Genomic DNA, 21,237 nt, shown 5'->3' on the forward strand with positions numbered 1-21,237 from the left:
ACTTAGAAGGAACTCCCAATTTGGTCCCAAAGCAAATCGCTTATCAAAAGCATATTGCAGACAATGACTTAAACTTGGTCTGATCATCAGCTCACACCAAGTTTTAGACATTCTCCCAAAACATGACTTGTCACCAAAGAATATTTGCAGGTTTATGCCCTTTAACTTCTCTAGAAGTCGCAATCCATACAGCTTGATGTCGTATACAGTTTCTAAGTGAATTTTCAGTAATGCCCGTGAGGCGTGACCTTTATAATGTTCAATGAAACCTCATGCTTGCTGCCTTCATAAGTTCATAGCTTTTATTTATCAAAAGTTACATTTCGGTTTATAAGTAGGTGTGTACATGTGTAAAACGTTCCTGAATCATTTCCCGTATAGGCAAATTGTATCTGTACAGCATTCAGAGTATAAACTTTGTCGCGTACACGTCAAATTCCTCCGATGATGTTAGCAGTGGCTCCTGCAACCAACACAGGAAGAAAAAAAATTGTTCAAATCATTCAGAATAATGCAAGTTTTGGATAATACAAGTGTAATCATATATATATATATATACCGCATCAGAGCTGGTTGTGTAGTCCCCATCAAAGGTGAGGCGAGACTGGGCCTCGCGTATCGCAGAACACATGAGGTTAAGCAGATGTCCGTACGTGGGTGCCGGTCCAGCTGTCTTCACCGCTTTTATGAAGCTATAAGTCATGGCTCCTGCGTTCTTTCCCGTGAACACCTGTATATTGGTCGCAATGATCCAGGCAGGTAATATACACACAGAGATGGTACTAGCTAGTGTATGAAAATGACGAAATAATGCAAAGTTGTTTTAAACATACAGGAGTGTAACCACTGCTTTCATCATCATCACAAGCACTGAAACAGAAAGCTGCTCCACCATCTGTTCCTTTGTAAGCCCTCACTGATCTATGATCTTCCCATTCATAATAACCATTCCTGATTTAATTTTTCACACACACGCATATTCAAGAGGTTATTTCTCAGTTTCAGTGAATTTAATTAGCAGAGAAAGAGATTTGAGTTTGACCTCTCCATCCTGCAAACGAAGGGTAAATCAAGGACAGTCCCGCTGTTACAGGCGTCGATGACAGCGTGAAGCTTAGCTCCATGGACAAGCGGCCTCACGAGTGTCTTGTTAACCTCGTCATCGATGATTTTACCTTCTGTTTCATGGTCTAAAGGGCACAAGGCTTCATCTTGACCGTCCATCTCGTCTCCATTGTAGTCCTTCTGCTGAGATCCATGACCAGAGAAATGGAACACGAGTGAGTCTCTTGCTCTGTTTCCTTCAACTAACCATCTCATCGCCTTTCTAATGTTTCTCTTGGTCGGTGTTCTCTGCGTGCTGGCTTCATCTTCTGCGACAACAACCAACCAACCAACAAATTAGCACTGATCATGCATCAGAGATATTTTTTTCTGCAAAAAAAAAAAAAAATTGGCTTTAGAGAGCTGGGAAAAGCAAAACAACCTGTGAGCATGAGAATAGAGTCAACAGGAAAACCCATTTGTTGAACCAAGAAACATCTCATGGACTTTGCATCACTGATGCAACCTTTCAAGCTATAGCTTTTTCCCCTATAATTGACGCCGCATAAAACGGCTCTCTTCTTCCCAAACGGAGAAGGAAGAGGCTCGAGCAGCCGTGGCGGTGGTGGTGGTGGCGGTTGAGCCATCATCTGTTGTTGTTGTTGTTGTCGTTGTCTACGTAGCTGTTGAATCCCCTGAATCATGCGGTTTGCACCGCGCGCTATGTCCACGACCGAGTAGAGCTGCGTGACGGTCTGGCAGGTTGAGCATTGAACGGCACGGACCTCCGGTTGAACCCACATCCATCGACCGCAACGGCACCGTACCTCTCTCCGGCTAGCCATGATTAATCAGGTTTTTGTGTTTGTTTTGCTACATCAAAATGCATTCGGGTGATGAGTTTTATATAGAGAATTACAGGTTGTTGTAATGTACTGTATATCATATATATATATTCGTCGCTATCTATTGAAAAGAACAAATGTGGAATGTGGATTTTTCCACGTAATTAGATCAGTTACGCTACCATGTTGTTATGTGAATCAATTCGGAAACAATATTTCAAAAATTAGAACGGAATATGATTCTGCGAGAGAGAAAAAAAGAAAATTGATTTGACTCATCTGTCTCGCATATATTTCCACTAACGTCACTTCTCTACTGTGAATTTGCCCCTGCAATTGCAGAGCTAAGTAAATGTATTAACACGATTCAATAGTAAATTGATTATTTCTTAATTTTACAAAAACCCTTTTAATTAGGGGTGTAAAAGGGCACCATTAACTTAGCCTGAGAAGCAACGGAATCTTCAGACTATTAATACACTAAAACAATATGATTAAAACTTTGATTCTCTCTTGAATTTTTGTATAATGTTTTTTCCCTTGCCATAATCTTGAGAAAAACATATGACACATCTAATTAACTTAGGCTTTGGTTTTGTGATCGCAATGTAAGAGCAAAAGCTGGCGAGACGAATCGCACCAACGAACATAAGAGCCGTTGAGGTCAGGCCAGTCAGAGGATGAGCAGCTTGTGTAATGGTGAATCCAGAGTGAGAGAACTTGTTCTTGTTCCTCTTCTTTCAGCTTTGATATCATCTTCTCCAACACTTTCTCTAGCTCGGCTCGTTCCACGCTTCTCAAAACCGGTTTATCCGCTCCGTTGCTGGCCCGACACAGCAAAGGAAGCCACGAGGTAAGCATCTTCTTTTTTATTTCTCTCCATTTCTCTTCCTCTGCTTCTTCTTCTGTTCCAATTCCAATGTCCCTGGCTTCTTTGAACAACAAGGCTTCACAGAAAAGAAAAAACCCAAAACAGTTAAGGAGGATCCAGAACATCAGAAGAACAATTGCCATTTGTAGACCCTACTTTGACCATTGAAATGCACACCTCAAGGCACAAGCTTCGTTCACAACAATACGTACCAAACAAAATACCAAAAAACAAAAAAAAACAAAAAGATTGCAGCAGCAAAATGTGATCGCTATATGTAGCTTAAACATGAAATTATTTTGTGGAAAGTCATATACTGTATTTTACCCCAAAAAAGAAGAAGAATATCCTCTATTGAAAACAGCATCATTCTGTTTTCTTGCTTTCCTAATGGAGAAGATATTATTCTATTTACCATATTTACGAAAAGAGTTGTTAAAAAGGGAAGAACAATAAAAACAGCGGACAATCACGAAAATTTAAAAATAATTTAAGAATTGGGAATATTATGTTTTCAGACAGCGTATTAAATAGGAGAAATGGGTAATAATTAAAAAAAAGAAGGTATATTACCAGAAATTTGGACCATTGAACATTGAAGCCTTGGTTCAGACAAAAGAGCGAGCCAAGCCAAATTAGAAGCCGAAGCCCATTTCTCAACTGCTTCATCGCCGAATCCATAAGCCGACATCTTCTCCGCCAACCAAAGCAGCTCCGCCGCCAGTTTCTCCGCCGTTTCCGACGACTGATCCGCCGCTTCTTCTCCACTCCAACCCGTGAATCCATCTCCAACGGCTTTAACAGCAGCTCTCACCACCCGGTTTAATCCACGACGAACCGGTTCACCCGTATCTCTCCGATTCCGCTCAACCGCCGCCTCTAACCGGCTTAGCGTTCTACGAAACGACGCGTTTAAAACCCTACGATTTAAATCGAACAAGGCGGTTGAGTTTTCACCGTGATTCTCGTCGAGTAGTCTCTCCGCCAAGGATCGAACGACTTCGTACTTTCTAGAAGTCACCGGAATTTCATTCATAGCCGACAATAACTGCCAGATCGCTCGACCTATTCCCGGTTCTGATGCACAATCGCTGATCTCGAGCTTCTTCTCCGACGTGAATTTGAAACCTCTATTCGAATTAGGGTTTGCGAAAGGGACAACTGAAGGAAGCGAGCGTAGGAAGAAGAGGAAACAAGTGACGAGAAATACACGGAGTTTCTCGAGGAGCTTCGAGTTTGCAGAGATTTGTAGTAGAGATTCATCGGCGAAAACGACGACGGCGAGGATGATGTCGCGGAGGAGCTGAGGAACTACAGCAGCTGATGACAGCTTTTCCTTTCTTCTCTTCGTGGTTACTCTCTATTTTGATTTTTCTTCCCTTTCGTTGGTTATAAATGATCGGACAGCTCTTGAATATGAGTGTCTATTTCCATTTATATATACGCGCTTTTCTATTTCTTTTCATTTTTGTTTTCCCTTAATTTTTCTGTTCAAGTTGCATTTTGTTACTTGCATTCACTCCACGTGTCCTATATTATGACTTCAGTCTGAGTTTTCTTGTTTTCAATGTCACCGTGGGAAAAAGAGATTGGATTTCAACCATGGGTTTTGAAGACATTTACTGTATATTTAATTTTATTTAGTGACTGAGACGGTCAAACTCCGATGGCCGGCATCTGAGAAGGTTCGCCGGGAATAATCACTTTTGCTGTCAGGTAATCCAAAAGATAACGCTCAAGTGAGTGTATAAAGTAGAATAACTGAAAATACAATTAAAGTTTTCACCCAAAAAAGTCGAAGACTAAAATAATAATATAAGAAATTTTGCAGACCAACCATATATGTATATAGTAAAAATTAAGAAAAAAAAAAAAACCAAACCCCTAGAGACCAATTCACCATGTAAACTGTGAAAACCCAACCACTTTGTGTACAAAAAGCTTTGCGCATTGAAACTATGCGCAAGCCAGTTTCCTAGAAGACATAAAAAAATCTAAGGGTACATACAACTGAAAAAAAACATGTCTCTATCCATCATGGACCGAAACCCAAACTAATCAATCAAATCCGTCATTTTTCCAACTATGTAGAGAGATTGCTACTCCAGCTTGTATTTACATGGAAAACCTAAATGAAGTTAGAAAAGCATTGCGATGACGATTGATACCAGATGGATCTTTATCTCTCTTTCTATGTACGGTTTTCTCAGATGCAGTGGATCATCATTCAAATGCAAGAGACATGAAAGTGTCGTTATCCAAAAGAGAATCAATGTCAATTAGATCGTCTTCCTCGTTGTAATTCGCAGCTTCCTCTGTATTGTTATTGTTGTTCATAGCTGAGCTAGAAGAAGCCTGCTCAGGAATTCACAGAGGCCGGTCTCAAGTTTCAATTGTATATATGTTTCTATCGAGGGTAAGTATGTTATGGAGACAGTTGTTACCTCGTTCTCGCGGAAGCCCTCAACGACGGTCAATAGTCTACGGTATTGAGCCCGTGCTTCTGGATACTGAGCCATAGACTTAACTCGGGTGAGAGCCTTTTGAAGCCTTTCCTCCGTTTGTTTCCTTCCTTCCTTGAGAAAATCATAGTCATCTTCTTGTGGGGGAGGGGCAGCACTTACAGGTTCTGGAGGCTTGGTGATTGTGTCGCGCTTGAAACCGCGAAGGCCACTACCTTTACGCCTCCACCGTAAGATGATTTTCTCGAGTAATCCTACGGACCAAATAATGGCTCGGTATTGTTTTCGGACTTGATGTCCTCTCACATGAGCCTAAAAGGTTATATCCATCAGCAATGAGACAGAGGCCAAAGAAAACTAAGCTCAAAACCTTGACTAGTTTTAAGAAAGTTATTCAAACCTGAATCTTAACGATTCTTTGTCGGATCAAAAGGAACTCCTTTCTCTTCTTCCAACCACGGTATTTTTTCTGAATTTGAACTGCAGCGGCATGAACAGCACCGTTACTGTGTCCTGGCTTCTTAGTCTTTGCAGCTGCAAAAGAAACAGCTAACTCGTCGGATATATCAAACTCGCTGTTGTAACCAAACTCAGATAGCTGTTTTCGTTGGAATGACTGCATCCTGAACACTTGATGAAGACGGTCAGCTGCTTGTGTAGCATTAAACACCGCAGTGAGTGAATCCTTCATCGACAGCGTTTCTGGTACATCACCATAACTCATCGGAGTAGCTGTACGCTCAGCTACTGTTTGAACTGCTTTTACTCTAGAGGAGTCAGCGGAGCTGTTTTCCTTAGCGTCCACTGTTAGCTTCTCAAGGTAGCTAGTGAGAGAAGATTCTGCAAGGAAACCGGAAATTCCCCTGTGTCCATTTCCATAAGCCAAGTCAGCAGCTGTTTTACCCAAAGGAAGCTCTGGAGATGGGTCCGTCAATGCTCCAGCATCAGCACCCAGAGAGACAAGTACAGCGACAGTATCCTCCCTGATATTTAATAGTAAACAAAGAGACGAAACAGCTGTCAGAGTGTAAAAAAGAATCGCTTTGAGCTACAGCTCAGATCATAAGAAGACTGAGAACTATTAAGTCCAAGATAGATGCTAAAGAAGTTTATGAAACAAAAAGCAAGTGAAGGAAGATAGAGTCTGAGGTCCTTGCCTGCCACAGAATGCAGCCCAATGAAGAGCAGACCACCCATTTGCATCGCGAAAATTGATGCTAACTCCTGCTGCTAAAATTGGTTTTATAGCCCAATCATACCCAAGCGCTGCAACAAGGTGTAGAACACCCTGTCCTTCTTCATCTAGTATATTTGGACCCTTTCCCTCTTCAGTCACCTTATGGATGAGCCATATATATAATCTATCTTCAAACTCTTCCCTAATAAGTCGCTCTGTTGCTTCCGGTTCTGGTAAATCTTTCTGAATTGTCCCTGGGAGAAGAGATTCCTTTTCATCTTTTAGCAACATCATTCTACTGATTTTTGTTCGTTTCACCCCAACATTTTCAAATATATGGTGTTTCTGAACAGAGGATATGCGAGCCAGCAGATTTTCAAACCGCAAATGAAGTGATGCCTCATTTGTAAAGGCACCATATATATCAGAAGTATTTAACTTTTTGGTAGATCCAGGAAGGAAATCAAACTCTCGTACTTCACTGCAAGAAAATCTGTCAGAACATGTAATATAGAACGGGACTTGACCGACTTCATGCGGCGGAGCATGGCAACAAAGAACACCATCTACTAAAATCTCAGCCGGAACCTCCACTTCTCCAAACATGCATGACCAGTTATAGCTAGTTACTTCATGAGGAGTCAACAGAAATGTCCCAATAACCATGACCTGTTCGATAATTAAAAGGGTAGATGAGGAAAAGGTTATCTCCTAACAAACCTCAAAAAGCAAAAGAGCTGAAAACTAGGATCTAAAAGGGTAATACGTTAACCAAATACACAGAAAACAGAACAGTGGAATAATACTGCTGCTCCCAAGCATAGCGACTTGCTATGAGACTAGATTATCACATAGAAAATGTGTTCCGACGAAAAAGCTTTTCAGTTCTTACCAGAGGAAGAGAGAGACAAAAATACTATTGCATTTAACCATTAAACCATAACTCAGTGCTACACCACAAAACAATTTTTCCAAATATAACATCAAAATTACCTCAACTTCTGAGTCTGTCTGAGTCCATTTAGGCCAAAAGTCGATTATGGTGAACCGCTGATCCTCGGATAGGGAAGGGCTTAAGGAAGACGCAGCAGCTGCAGTTTCAACAGTGGTCCACGGAATACCTCCAGATGAAGACTGCATCTGCAAGTCCTCCATCTCGCCAAGTTCGTTACTAACCCACCGAGAAAAACTGTCAACCTTTTTCAAACTATCCTCTTCCTTTAACAGTGATTTCCTTAAAGGTAGCGTTTGGTTTGCACTTGCTTCATATAGCAGATCCTCAGGGCCTAATTTAGGTATATATGCTGCTTCAATACTTGTAAACGGAGCTTGAAAACTACCCCCAACAGGCTGCTGATTTTGACTGCCAAGAAGACTGGAAAAGGTCCCACAATTTTCATGTGCTCGTTGCCCAAGCAAGGCCAGATCAGTACTATCAGTCATTCCAGAATGAGAATCCATGGGCCATTTTTGCACTGGCAAGCTGTCCTGAACTGGAATCTACAGACACGAGAATCTTTCTGTCAACAAATATTGACACACTCACATCGGCAACTTAGCGAATAGGAAAAAAGACCATATAGACAAATATATATTGCACCAAGACTATGTTTTGCAATGACTTATATCACGAAGTTTTGCCACAAAAATTCATAAGCATCATTTTTTGATAAAAATTCATAAGCTTTATCTTTTCTGCAGGGTACTTCTCCCACTTTTGTGCATTTCTTCTCTAACATAAAAACTATTGAGATTTCCAATGAATAGCTTAGTTACAATACCTGCCAATTTACTTGGTTTTGAAGAGGACTTCTGAGATGCTCTGCCGTTAACAGAGAACCTTTCTCTTTATTTCCTTCCACGGGCATTAATCCAGCATTAAAAGGCTGTGTCTGAGTCAACGGAGCATTATAAGGTAGATTCTGGTATCTTGCCAATGAATTCTCAAAGGAAGCATCCCATGTTGGGACATCAACTGATCTTTGGGAATCACTTTCTTTTACTCTATTCCCATGAACCTGCGAAACAATACCAATGCCAGGAGCTGATGTCCAACCATGTCGATTTCCTATATAGGGAAGACATTCTCAGCGAATATGAAAAAAAATGGTACGGCAAGGTAGCCTGTAACGCAGAAAGCAAAATTAGTACCCAAAATAGAGGTCGGATTGTAAGAATTTATTGTCCTAGCATTCTGCTGATGTCTTATCTGAGGAGCAACAGTTTGAAGTTCAGGATTTGGTTGCAAACTCGAATTTGCTTGACGACTATCCCCTGCATCAAAACTGATATAAGTTTGTGTTGAAAATTACAAGCAAAACCAAGAGCGGGAATACAATCAACCACAGAGACTCATCCATATAACAAAACTATATTCCTAAACAGAAGATACCAAAGCACATAAAGTAAAAAGAGAATTGTATACCAGAATCAGCATCTTCACATAGTGGGGACAATGTGCTGGATGGGGTTGCAATTGAATCAATATTTACAGAAGTGGTGCCACTCAGAGAATTTGAATTGTTTTCTTTAATTCCACTGGAACTCATCCGGTTACCCTGTATAATACATAAGATGACCATATAAAAACCACCAAAGAAAAAAGAGTATCCGCTTAAAAACGACAATATAGTGTTGAATGTTGAGTGATGGATGTTCATATTTGAAGAATATATTAGTACAGTACCGAAAGAAAAAAGCTATACCTTAACCTCCAAGTAGTGAACAAAAACAATATGCATCAGATCCCTGTACCCATAAAAACAGAGGACATGAGCATTAAAACTGAAAAGTAACACCAAAAACTACTAATAAGCACATATCATTCCAATAAATTAGGATTTTTGAGATTAATGACCCTGGAGTTCCACACCTAATCCTTTGGTTCAGTCTTGGGTGACTAGGCTGCGGTGTTTCATATTCTCGATGACAATATTATTTTTGATTTAACCTTTAGTTGATATTTTAATAGCAGGATCACAAATAATCACTACATATTACCTTTCTATTGCTAGTGTTCTGCTAATACAATAAAAAGGCCGTTTCCATTACACTAGCAAATTACCAGACTGAAGAAAAATGCAGTGCGACCAGTGAATAGACCACGGAAATGCTGAAGAAGTAACATTTACAGTATACTAAACAGAACACAAAATATAAAATATGAACAAACATAGACTCACTGTTCAAGCATCCAGTAGCAACGCCTCTGGAAATTCTCATTGTCTTCCCCATGTGCATAGTAACAATGTAACACATCAATGCGTCCAACCTATATATACTTGAACAATGTTACTCTCCAACATTTTAACGTAGTATTAAAAATTAGTGAGGAAACATCAATGGATATACTAACCTTCAGCTTTTCGTGAGCCTCTTTCACCGTTTTACCATCTTTCTTCTTCCTCCAGTTGTGCCCATCTTTCCGAAAATATCTGAGCACCTTCCTATCAAAGAGAAAGAGTGAACCACCTAGAAGAGCACAAGGTTTCTGTCAGTTTATAGAAGACAGAACAGTAATAAATTGTTGTCAAACCGCAACAGAAAAAAAAATTATCTCCTCAGGACTAATAGTAATAGGATAAACCGGGCAGTGCGAGTAAATCTTAAAGCCAATAGAAGCAGGACAACCCAAACATAAGTGCAGGACAGAATTAAAACCCAAGTAGGCTACAATAGTCTATTCAGTATCGTAGTCATTGCTTATTTATATACTTCATAACTTAAGCAACCAAAACTGAAGAAATCCAGCAAAAAAACATACTGGGTGGTCGATTAGGAGGCTCTGATGCAATATGAAACTTCTGATAGTTCCGAAGAATTTCACAAATCTCAGCAGGCCTCAGCCACCTGTGTTGAGCTTCTGATAGCAACTGTTCGATATCTACAAGTTCACAAGGGGAAAAGAAACACATCAATGCCACAACTTTGAATATGGATACAGTTCCAGAGCTAAACAGCGGGTAACACTCTCTTGCACTAACCAGTATCAATATATCAAATGTAACAGAGCAATTATATTAATCACAGAGACAACTTTCATTTCGCCTAAGAAACAAAAGAACTATTGTAGTTCCTCGCAATTCAGATCAAGTTAACAATTCCGACGAACAAGGCAAACAACAACCCTATCCAAGTCCTTTTTGAGTGGGTAACACAACCTAGAAATCTTCCCCAAGCTAAAATGTCGCAGCAGGAAAACAAAGGACGGGAACAATATCCTAAGAATGAATAATGATCAGATCCAAACTACCATGGGAGTAAAAAACACGGAAACGAAGAAGAAAAAAAAAACAAGATGGATAGCTTAGAGACCTAAGCGAGGGGCAAATCCGAAAGATCCGCGATCCGCCATGGAACATAAACCCAAAATCCACCAGAGATCTCTAGCTTGCCGCAATCACAGAGAATCAACGAACCCTAAATCGATCTGATTATGTGTGAAACTGAGCTAACTCTTATTATCTTTTTCCCCCGCTTTTCGAGCTTTCCAGGTGTGAAAGCGAATCGGATTTTTTTCCTTTCTCTGTTTTCTTTAATCCCTTTCTTGGGAGCGAGAGTCTAAAGGAAATCGGAAGGAAAGCGCCGATATGGTGGAGGTTGTTTATAAAAAACAGTGAAGGAAACACTACTATCCAATTAGTATCTTACACGTGTACACACTGATGAAATTTGCGCATGTGTTCTTTTGCTGAAATCATGAATGTAAAATTAATTTTCTTTTGATAAACCATGAATGAAATCATAATTTTTCTATGATTTAAAATCTCTGAAAAAGGGAAAATGTAGAATTTTCTGATTATGATGAAAAAATTGCGCTTGAAATTTGACAATAGTTATCTAAGTTGACTAATTATTAAATGCAAGGGACTTGTAATAGAAACATTGGTTTTCAAAAAAAAATTTATTCCAAAATATAACTTTCCTTTTTTTTCCCCTCAAGCCTTCCTTTTATGGTGTGACCAAAAAAAAAAGAAAAAGAACTTCCTTTAATGGACTTTTCTTACGACTCATTTTAAGAAAACCAATTTATGACGCCGAATCAAAACATATCGGACCGGACGGTTGAATCAAGGCCTATAATTCACGTGCTCTCTGATTCTGAACATCACGTCAAGATCCGTGCAGGCTGACATACTCCAAATCCAAAATCTTCTTCAAATCGTTACCATCCAAAAGTTTTCTCAATACGAAATCAACGGTTGGATTTGAATCACGTGTATTTATCAGCATTCGCCGCGAAACAGCTGACGTCACATTTTCTCCTTTCTGTCTTCTTCTTTCCTCTCTACTTAAAACAGAGTCGGATGATCATTTTCACACAGTTAAAAAACAATATCTGGAAGACTGGAAACCTGAGAAGAGCGAATCTACAAGTATCCAAATCACCGGAACATAGGAAGTGATCGGAAACCGAGAGACACGGAGAGTATCGTGAGATGAGTCAACTCGTAGCGAGGACAGCTTTACGAGCTCTGCTTGTCCGCGTCGGAGGAAACTGTAACATAGTCGTGATGCCTGTCTCTGCCGCCTCCGTGGTCAAAAGTTCTGAGGAGATAACTAAACAACCGATGCGAATTCATGGTTTCGGCGATTTCGAGATCGAGTCTAAGCATGTGCAAGGTGTGCAGTAGTATAGGATCCTCGACAACCTTTAAAAACAAAATTTGATTATGATCCAAAGTTAAAGAAATGTTTAAAAATTTGAACAGCGCCGGAGAATTTCAACTTGAAGTGGAGGAGGATGTCGTCGGCGATGGAGAATAAAGATGAGAACAAAGAAGAAAATCCGACCGTAGAGACGGTGAAGAAAGGTCAAAACGGCGGTGACTCTGTGGCGGTTCCGAGTTACTGGGGTATAGAGAAAGCGAAGATGAAAATTACTCGAAAAGATGGATCGGACTGGCCTTGGAACTCTTTTAAGGTATATCTCGAATTTCCTAGAAAAATTAAGCATCTACATATAATTTATTTATGAACTATGTATATATTGAACAGCCATGGGAGACGTATCATGCAGACTTGTCTATAGATTTGAAGAAACACCACGTTCCGAAAAATATCGCCGACAAAATCGCTTACTGGACAGTCAAGCTCCTCCGTATCCCCACCGATATGTTCTTTCAGGCATGATCATAAATTTAAAATCTCACAAAAAAAAAAAAAAATTGATTATTTCCCAATTTCCATTTAATCTGTTCAATAGTATTCTGTTATACGCTTCGGTTGTTTCCACTCTCCAAGTTTTCGGTTAATACTGTTATTTCGAGTTATACAGTTCTCGAAAATTTAATAATCCGGTTCGATTTTGGTTTGATTAGTTTGTTATTTTTGCTGATTCGGTTCGTTATGGTATTTAGAGTACTTTGTTATATATATGTTTTTCTTTTTGTCGATCGGCAGAGACGATACGGATGCAGAGCAATGATGCTAGAGACAGTAGCTGCTGTACCAGGGATGGTCGGAGGAATGCTTCTCCACCTGAAATCGATCCGAAGATTCGAACATAGCGGCGGTTGGATAAAGGCATTACTCGAAGAAGCAGAGAACGAGAGGATGCATCTAATGACGATGATGGAGTTAGTCAAACCCGTATGGCACGAGCGACTTCTAGTGATGCTTGTTCAAGGGGTTTTCTTCAACTGTTTTTTCATTTGCTACGTGGTTTCGCCACGGTTGGCTCATCGGATTGTTGGATATTTAGAAGAAGAAGCTATACATTCTTACACCGAGTTTCTCAAAGATATTGATGATGGGAAGATCGAGAATGTTGCGGCCCCGGCGATTGCCATTGATTATTGGAGATTGCCTAAAGATGCTAAGCTGAAAGACGTTGTTACTGTGATTCGTGCTGATGAAGCTCATCATCGAGATGTCAACCATTTTGCTTCCGTAAGTCCAAAACACTCAAATCATTGTTCATTTTTCAACCGTGGTTTCCATACATTTTTCCAAGTCAAATTCGGTCTTTGGATACTAAAATAACATCTAAGTAGTACATTTAACCACATTGGGTCTAGATAGACCAGAGTTGATGCTATCATCTCTTCTCACCAATGGATTTTTCTGTATAAACCCATTATTTATCTTCAGGATTATATCGATCATTTTTTTTATTTGTGTTGTGGTTAAGATTGTGAGGTATTTGCAGGACATTCGCAATCAAGGAAAGGAACTGCGAGAAGCGCCAGCTCCGATTGGTTACCACTAGCAAAGTTTCAAAGTGTTAGCTACTCTAGTTTTCTTGTAACTTTGGATATGAGTGTATTTCAAGGGAGTTAGTACGCAGAATCAATCGTTAATTTTTGTAAGGTTTTTATCCGCTGTTTGTAATTTACTCGGTTACGAGTTTTGGATTATTTTGACAACAAACTGTCTGAGATTGCAAAACCGCGTCTCAGGTGACGTTGTTTTATACTAATCGTTGGAAATTCGGTACGAACCAAAGTCGGTATGATCCGGTTGGATTGTAGTTCTTTTTTTTTTTTTTATATGTTTGTCGTTCTGCGGTATTCCTATTTGAAGGTTATAACTGTAATTAACAATAAAATAATAGGGCCAAATGAATGTAACCCGTATCTTGCAGCTTCCATTGTTTCACAGCCATAGGCCGTTTCATAAACCTAATTTCACTTCCCTTCTCTGTCTCTCTCTCTCACCCTCACACTTTCTCCGCCGGCGGGAAAACCATGTCGCACTTCGGAAGGTCAGGTCCGCCGGATATCAGCGACACCTACTCTCTTCTCGTCCTCAACATCACATTCCGTAATCTCTCTCTCTCTCAACCTCTTTGTAATTTTATCAACGTTCTGAGAGATTTAGGGTTTTGTTCTGTGTGTAGGTACGACTGCAGATGATCTGTATCCACTATTCGCAAAGTACGGAAAGGTCGTGGATGTCTTTATCCCCCGAGATCGAAGGTCCTATTTCGTCTTATCCCTCATCTGCAATTTGCTCTAGTCTCTAGGTCTCTTTGAGTCCTAGTGAGAATTAGGATTTCTTTTTTTGTTCGTGTTATTTAACCAGTTTATTGGATGCGTATTGCTCTGTCATTGTAGGACTGGTGATTCGCGTGGTTTTGCATTTGTTCGCTATAAGTACAAAGATGAAGCTCACAAAGCAGTTGAAAGGCTTGATGGTAAATTATTCTTGGTCTGTCTGTGATATCAGTTTATGCACTTGGTGCCTGTATTAAACATGAAGTCTATGTCTTCATTTCAGGAAGAGTTGTTGATGGCAGAGAAATTACTGTTCAGTTTGCAAAATATGGTCCAAATGCTGAAAAGATGTAAGTTTTTTTTTTCCGCTGTATTGATTGTTAGAGTTTCTTATCTTATTTGCCATTTGATTTCGGTGTATTCACCTTTCATTGTTTTTTGGTCTATTAAACACATTTCAAGATTCATATGAATGCTTCCCCTTAAGGAGGAAAGGTGCTTCTGTAATTATATTTTAATTAGTTTGTAAATGTCGTTTCAGTTCCAAAGGAAGAGTTGTGGAACCGCCTCCAAAGTCACGAAGGTCAAGAAGCCGTAGTCCTCGAAGGAGCGGTAGTCCGTATAGACGCCGTAGTCCTAGGAGAAGCCGCAGTCCCCGTAGGAGGTGAGTTCCTTTTCTAATCTGTTTTCTTTTAACAATGGTGAGGTGAATCGTAGAGAGTTAGTGGTTGTACTATACTATTACACGATTCGCTTTTGTTACTTGATTCATCAAAGAATTTCATCCCAACCCAAGAATGAAATATATTGACCGAGTGACATAAATTTTAGGTCCCGAGATGATTACAGAGAAAGAGACTACCGGAAGAGGAGCAGAAGCAGAAGTAGAAGCTATGAAAGGCGTGAAAGGCATCAGGAGAAGGATAGAGATCATCGTCGCCGCAGTAGGTCTCGTAGTGCCAGCCCAGATGACAAACGCAGAGTCAGAGGTCGTTATGATGATGATAGCCGCAGTCGCAGTCGCTCTTTGAGGTCTCTTCCATTTTGAATCTTCTTTTTTTTTTTTTTTCATGTTGTTGCTCTCAGCATTATGTAAAAATGATCCTGATTCCAACTTTTTGACATGCAGTGCATCTCCTGCTCGCCGCAGCCTCAGCCCTAGAAGTGCTTCCCCATTAAAAGCCTCTCCTGAAAGGCGAAGCAAAGAGAGGTCTCTGTCTCCTGCTCGCCGCAGCCGTAGCCCAAGAAGTCCCTCCCTGCAAAAGGCCTCTCCTTCTAAGGAGTTGTCTCCTGAGAGGAAGAGTAATGACAGGTCCCCATCTCCTGATAGCCGTTCTCCTCGGGACAAAGCTCGTAGTCAATCTCCTGATGTTGAGGTGGGCTAAATATACATGGCTTTATATATAAATCAACCAATGGAAGTTGATGTCTGAATTGTGTTTGGTTACATCTCTTGCAGGAATGATCGGATACTTGTGAAGGAGACATGGTGTATGAAAAACATGTTCGCTTGTATTAATGATGTTTCATCTTCAAGCATATGGGAACTTCTATCCTCTGTAGTATTGCTTGCTTTTCCGTAGGTGCCCTAAACTACTACTGTATGTTTGTTTCCAGCGATGATCTTTCCAGTTTGGTTGTCTATCTGCAAGGATTGTTACGTTTGAAGTGTTATAGCTTTAATAGACCTTTGTCTGGTTGAATCTTCTTTGTTTTATTAGTGTATTACGGTTTGAAATTCATAGGATGCTAACCTCATTCTATGGCTTGTCTTGGATTTTTCTAGTCTGGTTCGAGAAAAGAATTGAGTTGGGAAGATGGCACAACCATGTTGAGATTGTAGCTGTTGATGCTGTTTTAAGAATCCGTAGATATGATGTCGATGATGGATGATGCTGTTTATGAAACCGTAGATGATTGATGTCATGATCGATGATAGATGTCATGCTCGATGATAGATGCCGATCGCAGCAATCTGCTGAATCTCCCCTTAAGCATAAAATAGTTAGCATCTTTGTCTCTAACTTGTTTTCAAAACTAAGAAGGGTTTGGTGTCGTTAGTTGATTGCCCTCAGTTTTGAATCCAATTTTGGGAGGATCGTAATCAATTTCCTCGTTTTTTATCCACGTTTAATTAATTTTCACTTTATCTCTATCTCTTCTGTTTTAAGATTCTTTCTTCATCAAAAGTTTTGAAGGAAAAAAAAAAATCTCTATTTTTACTTATACAAACGTGTAAAAAACTGGTTAAGCAATGGTGAGATGAAGAAGCTGTGTAAACTCCAATCTTCGAGTCTCGTGGTAGAAAGTCTTATACTTATTTGGCCAATAAGTCAACCAAATAGAACCTTTAATCTCCCACTCCATTCTTTTCCCCATTGCTCCTTTCCCAATCTTCCACACAACACTCTCTCCATACTCGTCCCCTGCAAATATCACTCCTCCTCTCCTAGTAAATGACCGATATGCCCTTGCGTACCTATCTTTGAACCAAGACCTTGGACTCATTATCGAAAACCGGGATGGCTTGGTCGAGAAAACCTCTCTGCCTCCAACGCTGCTATCGTACAAAATCCAGTTTAGATTGGCCGTGTAGCCAAGCACAGACTGCTCGAATTTCCACGGGGTCATTGTCATCGTCGAGGCTTCCCGTCCGGCTACTCTTAGGCCTAGCGAGTTTGGTGGGTCGAACGAGCCTTCTATGGATCTCTCGACTTCGAACTCTCGTCCCGGGTTGTTTGATGATTTGCTAACCGAGACGCTTATGAAGTCGGTTTGGAGAGTTGGTGTCAGTTGCAGAGAGATTCTTGATGGGAAATGCTTCTCGTGTTCTCCTGCTCCTTTTCTCGACATCAGTCTCTCGTTTACAAGCTTTATTACATCGTATCTGTACATCATACAGTATTTGAGATTAACCAATTTAATTTTATAATCATTGATATGTCTTTATCTTAATTTTTTTTTTTATTATTTTTTTTGTAAACGGCTTTACTGTAATAAAAATTGCTTGCTGTTATTGATCTTGTATGTACCTGATGTTGTCTATCTTCACAATCACATCGATCCACTTGTCTCTGACTACAACTCTGTGGTTGAACTGCATAACACCTTCGAGCTGATTAAACTTGAGAGAGAACAACAATCTCGAATCAGCCATTGGGTTGCTCGATCTCTCCACTTCCATGGCTTCAATCGGACAATACAGTTGCACTTTCCACAATCCATACGCCGAAACAGAGTAAGAGAACAGAGTAGTTGTTGTTGTCTTGGGGGACCGACAACGACGATGCTCAACCATCCAATTCGTGATCGCTAGATTCACCGATCTCATCCACTGTTCTTCCAGGTTAGACCCTAGAAGTTTCATCAGAGTTATCGTCGCTTGCCTTGCACGAGAAGTAACCAGATGGTTCTTGAGGGTATTGAGGCAGTTTTCACGGAGATACAAAGGAGCTTCGTAGACGCAAACTACGAACGAGAGAGTGAGGATCACGGTGTTGAATATCTCTTTAAGACCGTTGATCATCTCTGAATCGGGTTTAGGTATTTTGATGGTTGAATAATTGCAACTGTTAGAGGTATATGTTAAGATAGATTCAACGAAACTGAAGAGGAGGGAGATGATTGTTTGTTCATCAAAAGGGTTTGGTGTGTTTGGGTTGATGTTGAGTTGTTGTTTAGAGGTCCAAAGATACAATGGAGGATGATTATTGGACTGGACGATGATGGAGAAAGTGGGGATTGTAGGGTTCGGGTTTCTTTGTGCTAGGAGATTTATGGTTGAATTTGGGAAATCAGAAGCTGAGGGACAAATGCAAAAGGAAAGAGAAGTTGTGTGCCATTTGTTGATTTGTGGAATGTGTTGTATCCAAGTGAATACATCAGGGAACTTCTCGGACATCTTTTTTTTTAATATGTTGTTGTGTTTTGTGTCTTGCTTGCATATGTACACACACAGAAACATATATATATAATGCATTGTATAGTGGTCATGAACATATTGATTCATGTGTAGGATTTTGCAAAAAGAAAACTGAAGTGAAAAGTTTTAAAATTTGCTAAAAGTGGAATAATAAACTATGGCATTTCGTAGGAATATTTCATCTATTTTTTTTTTTCTTTTTTTGCTATGAAGGAATATTTCATCTATGGGAGACTTTTTGGATATACTCGTCGTGAGAATTATCAAAACTATCACTTCACGAATTTTTCTTTTTCAAATCAACGGTAAGCACTATTCTATTCTTGGCAGAGAGTAATAAGTTTTTAGTAATTACCATAAATTGAATGCTAATATCGTTTTTTCTTTGTTAATTGCTAATGAAACTAATATTATATGTTTCATGATAACGAAAATATTATTTGTATATCGGAATTTCGATTGAGTTTTTAAATTTCTTCCAATTATGATAAGATTGTTACTGTGCGATATGCATGACAGGAGTTGACTAGTAACCTGAAGAAAATGAAATTCAAATTATCTGTCATAATCAAAAAGGGTTTTTGTTCTTTCTTTCTTCCAAATTTATGAAGAAAATAATTAGCCATAGATTCTATTAGCCACTTCCGCAGCGTGAAGTAAACAACAATGGCTTTTGCATTAATTCACTTTACGTATTCCCTTGGTTCACCCTCATCGCTACATGATGGTAATTTTTACTAATTTTAGTTACAATCCCAATTTTCTTGCCTTTTCTCATACCTTGCTATATTGAGCCATTGAAATAAGAAAAGAAAGCGACCACTATATAGTCACATCACAAACACGAGCAAAAGTCCTGAAACCTTTTTTCATTGGTATTTTCTCTTTACTAAATTTAGTTAAAAAAAAAAACTGAAATAGATAATCTACATGAGTGTCTAGAAAATTAGATAATCTAACACAAGTTTCTACCAAAAAATTAGATAATCTAAAGAGACACCCACACGCTAAAGCCATCCATCACTGCTTCTAATTCCTCTTTTTTTTTCTTTTTTTTTTTTTTTTCTCTTTTTAGGGAAATTAGATAAGAAATCGATTCATCAGCTGTCAAATTAATGCAGTTTCTTGCTCCACACGGCTGGAGATGCGAGTTTCTGAATCTGGCACCGTAGCACTATTGGCACACGTGTGTGAAAGCACAGACGTGTGTTATCTAAGGCCATATATCGAAAGCATCAGGCTTATCATAGGCCCAAGCCCATGTAAAGTTTATTTCTTGATAGACCCAGGCAACAACGTACCAAATAGGTAATGTGATTGTATCTATTGAGAGGAGATACTGTATGTATATGATACAAGAACAGTCTTCCAAAGACTCAGGTTACAACCTTTACAAGTGACAAATACACGCATCATTATTCATTTACACCGCTTTTTCCCAACCGCTCTTTTCCACCTAGCGTTTGGATTATAGCTTCCAAGAGCTTAATCTCGTTATCGCGTTTGGATATCTGTTCTTGCATCCCTCGGAGCTCTTCCATATGCAGCTTGAAAACCTCTGAAAACAATAGTAGCAAACAATCTCGTTTACTCAAACCGAAGAATATGAAATCGGAGCTCGTGCATCGACCAAGGAAGCGCATTGATAATAATTTGTAACTGAGTTTAAAGTACGCACTTGTGGTGTTTTCGAGCTCTTTTGTGACCTCTTGGGCACGTGATTCAGCAGCTTTTTGAGAGGACTCAGCTTGGCGTTTCTCAGACCGAGCATGAGCAGCAGCTGTGATGGCAGCATCTAGTTCTCTTTCTAGTGTTTGTACCCTTTGCTCAAGAACCTAAAACATTGAAGATAGTAAATTTGAAACTATCACTTATCTTAAACAGTATAACAGTCAGTTTGGTTACATCATGAAAAAAATTATGGTTTAATACAGAAACAACCATTATTGCACTTGGACACTTCATGATGGAACCTCAAGGTACAGCCTTTCAGGATTTGGCGATGATTTGCACCATCAATAAACGACAAACTCGAACTAACAAGCGCAATTTGCAATCCCAAAAAAGCAATAATCATTAAAAAAAACAATGTGGTAATCACTAATCCAAAAAGTTACTAGTGATCAGGAGATCAAGGCACCAACCAAGATTCTAATCTCCGAGCTTCTGTTTTACCCAGACAACACAATATCACTATGAGTTTCGAAATTCACCATCTTATGCTATTCCAAATTCAAACTATACTACACTGAGATAGAGTAATAATCAACCTAACCAAAATGAGATATCTCAGAAGATCAACTAGATCGAACAATCAAGTTCCCCAAATCACAGAGGCAACCCAAATCGAATTATCAAATCCATAGATCACTGAGGCAATCATCAAAATCCACGAAAAGAAAGAAAAATTGCAGCCAATCAACCTCGATAAACTCCAAATGGATCATCGGAAAAATGGCTTTAACGGACCTTGATTGTTCGAGCTTGTTCGGAGACGAGGGAGGCTCTAGCGAAAGTATCTTCTTCTACGAAGACAGCTTTCTTGAGAAGAAGCTTCTGAAGAGAATCGAGATTCGATGCCATCTCCGTTATGTTCTCTAATGATCCCTTCCATCTATCCTCGCTCCCTCCGATCTGCTCCTCCATCGGAAAGATCAAAGGATCTCCTTTTCTCCACCCGGAGAGTCAATCACAAATACAATCAAAAGATTCTTTGGGCTTTCGTTTGCTTACAGAACGTCGGCCCATATTAACTTACAGCTTCTTTAGTTTTTTTTTTTCCTCCTTTTTTTTTTTTGTCGTCAATGTTTTTCCCTCCTTATTTTGTACTTTTTACTTCTTACCGTATGGGGAAAGTTTATGTAAAACTGAAAAGTTTGGTTAAGAACAGTAAACTAAAGCTGATGTCATCATTACCGACAATAAGAAAAAAACACGAGTCCAGTTTCGAGAACATACCAATGACGTGTACCAGTAATA

The 21,237-nt window shown here is 39.5% G+C and overlaps 7 protein-coding genes across 8 annotated transcripts; 2 read left to right on the top strand and 5 right to left on the bottom strand.

The window, feature by feature from the left end:
• Positions 1-292: 292 nt before the first annotated feature.
• Positions 293-1,956, bottom strand: LOC18012576 (metacaspase-3). Its single transcript, XM_006394120.2, has 5 exons — positions 1,487-1,956; positions 1,043-1,373; positions 834-951; positions 560-730; positions 293-463 (listed from the first exon to the last, which is right to left on the bottom strand). Exons 1-5 carry the CDS (start codon positions 1,887-1,889, stop codon positions 404-406), a joined length of 1,083 nt encoding a protein of 360 aa, XP_006394182.1. The 5' UTR covers positions 1,890-1,956; the 3' UTR covers positions 293-403.
• A 427-nt stretch (positions 1,957-2,383) lies between these two features.
• On the bottom strand, positions 2,384-4,169 carry LOC18012577. Its single transcript, XM_006394121.2, has 2 exons — positions 3,334-4,169; positions 2,384-2,836 (listed from the first exon to the last, which is right to left on the bottom strand). Exons 1-2 carry the CDS (start codon positions 3,794-3,796, stop codon positions 2,472-2,474), a joined length of 828 nt encoding a protein of 275 aa, XP_006394183.1. The 5' UTR covers positions 3,797-4,169; the 3' UTR covers positions 2,384-2,471.
• Positions 4,170-4,558: 389 nt separating this feature from the next.
• On the bottom strand, positions 4,559-10,952 carry LOC18012634 (calmodulin-binding transcription activator 2). The gene is made up of 13 exons (XM_006394122.2): positions 10,714-10,952; positions 10,163-10,282; positions 9,755-9,870; positions 9,582-9,670; positions 9,105-9,147; positions 8,825-8,957; positions 8,551-8,673; positions 8,181-8,467; positions 7,393-7,899; positions 6,380-7,068; positions 5,623-6,205; positions 5,205-5,534; positions 4,559-5,115 (listed from the first exon to the last, which is right to left on the bottom strand). The coding sequence occupies exons 1-13, from the start codon at positions 10,751-10,753 to the stop codon at positions 4,984-4,986; spliced, it is 3,192 nt and encodes a 1,063-aa protein (XP_006394184.1). The 5' UTR covers positions 10,754-10,952; the 3' UTR covers positions 4,559-4,983.
• Positions 10,953-11,837: 885 nt separating this feature from the next.
• LOC18012635 (ubiquinol oxidase 2, mitochondrial) lies at positions 11,838-13,609 on the top strand. Its single transcript, XM_006394123.1, has 5 exons — positions 11,838-12,023; positions 12,119-12,322; positions 12,397-12,525; positions 12,802-13,290; positions 13,550-13,609. The coding sequence occupies exons 1-5, from the start codon at positions 11,838-11,840 to the stop codon at positions 13,607-13,609; spliced, it is 1,068 nt and encodes a 355-aa protein (XP_006394185.1).
• Positions 13,610-13,988: 379 nt separating this feature from the next.
• On the top strand, positions 13,989-16,459 carry LOC18012644 (serine/arginine-rich splicing factor SC35). 2 transcript variants are annotated; one of them, XR_002897678.1, is made up of 9 exons: positions 13,989-14,163; positions 14,240-14,318; positions 14,457-14,536; positions 14,620-14,686; positions 14,878-15,000; positions 15,168-15,368; positions 15,466-15,712; positions 15,796-15,915; positions 16,123-16,459. XR_002897678.1 is itself a non-coding variant. In XM_006394124.2 (8 exons), exons 1-8 carry the CDS (start codon positions 14,088-14,090, stop codon positions 15,799-15,801), a joined length of 879 nt encoding a protein of 292 aa, XP_006394186.1. In that variant the 5' UTR covers positions 13,989-14,087; the 3' UTR covers positions 15,802-16,053. The 2 variants fall into 2 exon arrangements, 1 of the variants encoding a protein (XP_006394186.1); XM_006394124.2 differs by lacking the exon at positions 16,123-16,459 and having other exon boundaries at positions 15,796-16,053.
• Positions 16,460-16,524: 65 nt separating this feature from the next.
• LOC18012667 lies at positions 16,525-18,260 on the bottom strand. Its single transcript, XM_006394125.2, has 2 exons — positions 17,369-18,260; positions 16,525-17,223 (listed from the first exon to the last, which is right to left on the bottom strand). The coding sequence occupies exons 1-2, from the start codon at positions 18,235-18,237 to the stop codon at positions 16,584-16,586; spliced, it is 1,509 nt and encodes a 502-aa protein (XP_006394187.1). The 5' UTR covers positions 18,238-18,260; the 3' UTR covers positions 16,525-16,583.
• Positions 18,261-19,495: 1,235 nt separating this feature from the next.
• Positions 19,496-20,989, bottom strand: LOC18012677. The gene is made up of 3 exons (XM_006394126.2): positions 20,728-20,989; positions 19,937-20,093; positions 19,496-19,816 (listed from the first exon to the last, which is right to left on the bottom strand). The coding sequence occupies exons 1-3, from the start codon at positions 20,902-20,904 to the stop codon at positions 19,674-19,676; spliced, it is 477 nt and encodes a 158-aa protein (XP_006394188.1). The 5' UTR covers positions 20,905-20,989; the 3' UTR covers positions 19,496-19,673.
• Between the last annotated feature and the right edge of the window lie 248 nt (positions 20,990-21,237).

This window comes from Eutrema salsugineum, unplaced genomic scaffold (genome assembly GCF_000478725.1).
Source record: "Eutrema salsugineum unplaced genomic scaffold, Eutsalg1_0 scaffold_6, whole genome shotgun sequence".
NCBI lineage: Eukaryota > Viridiplantae > Streptophyta > Magnoliopsida > Brassicales > Brassicaceae > Eutrema > Eutrema salsugineum.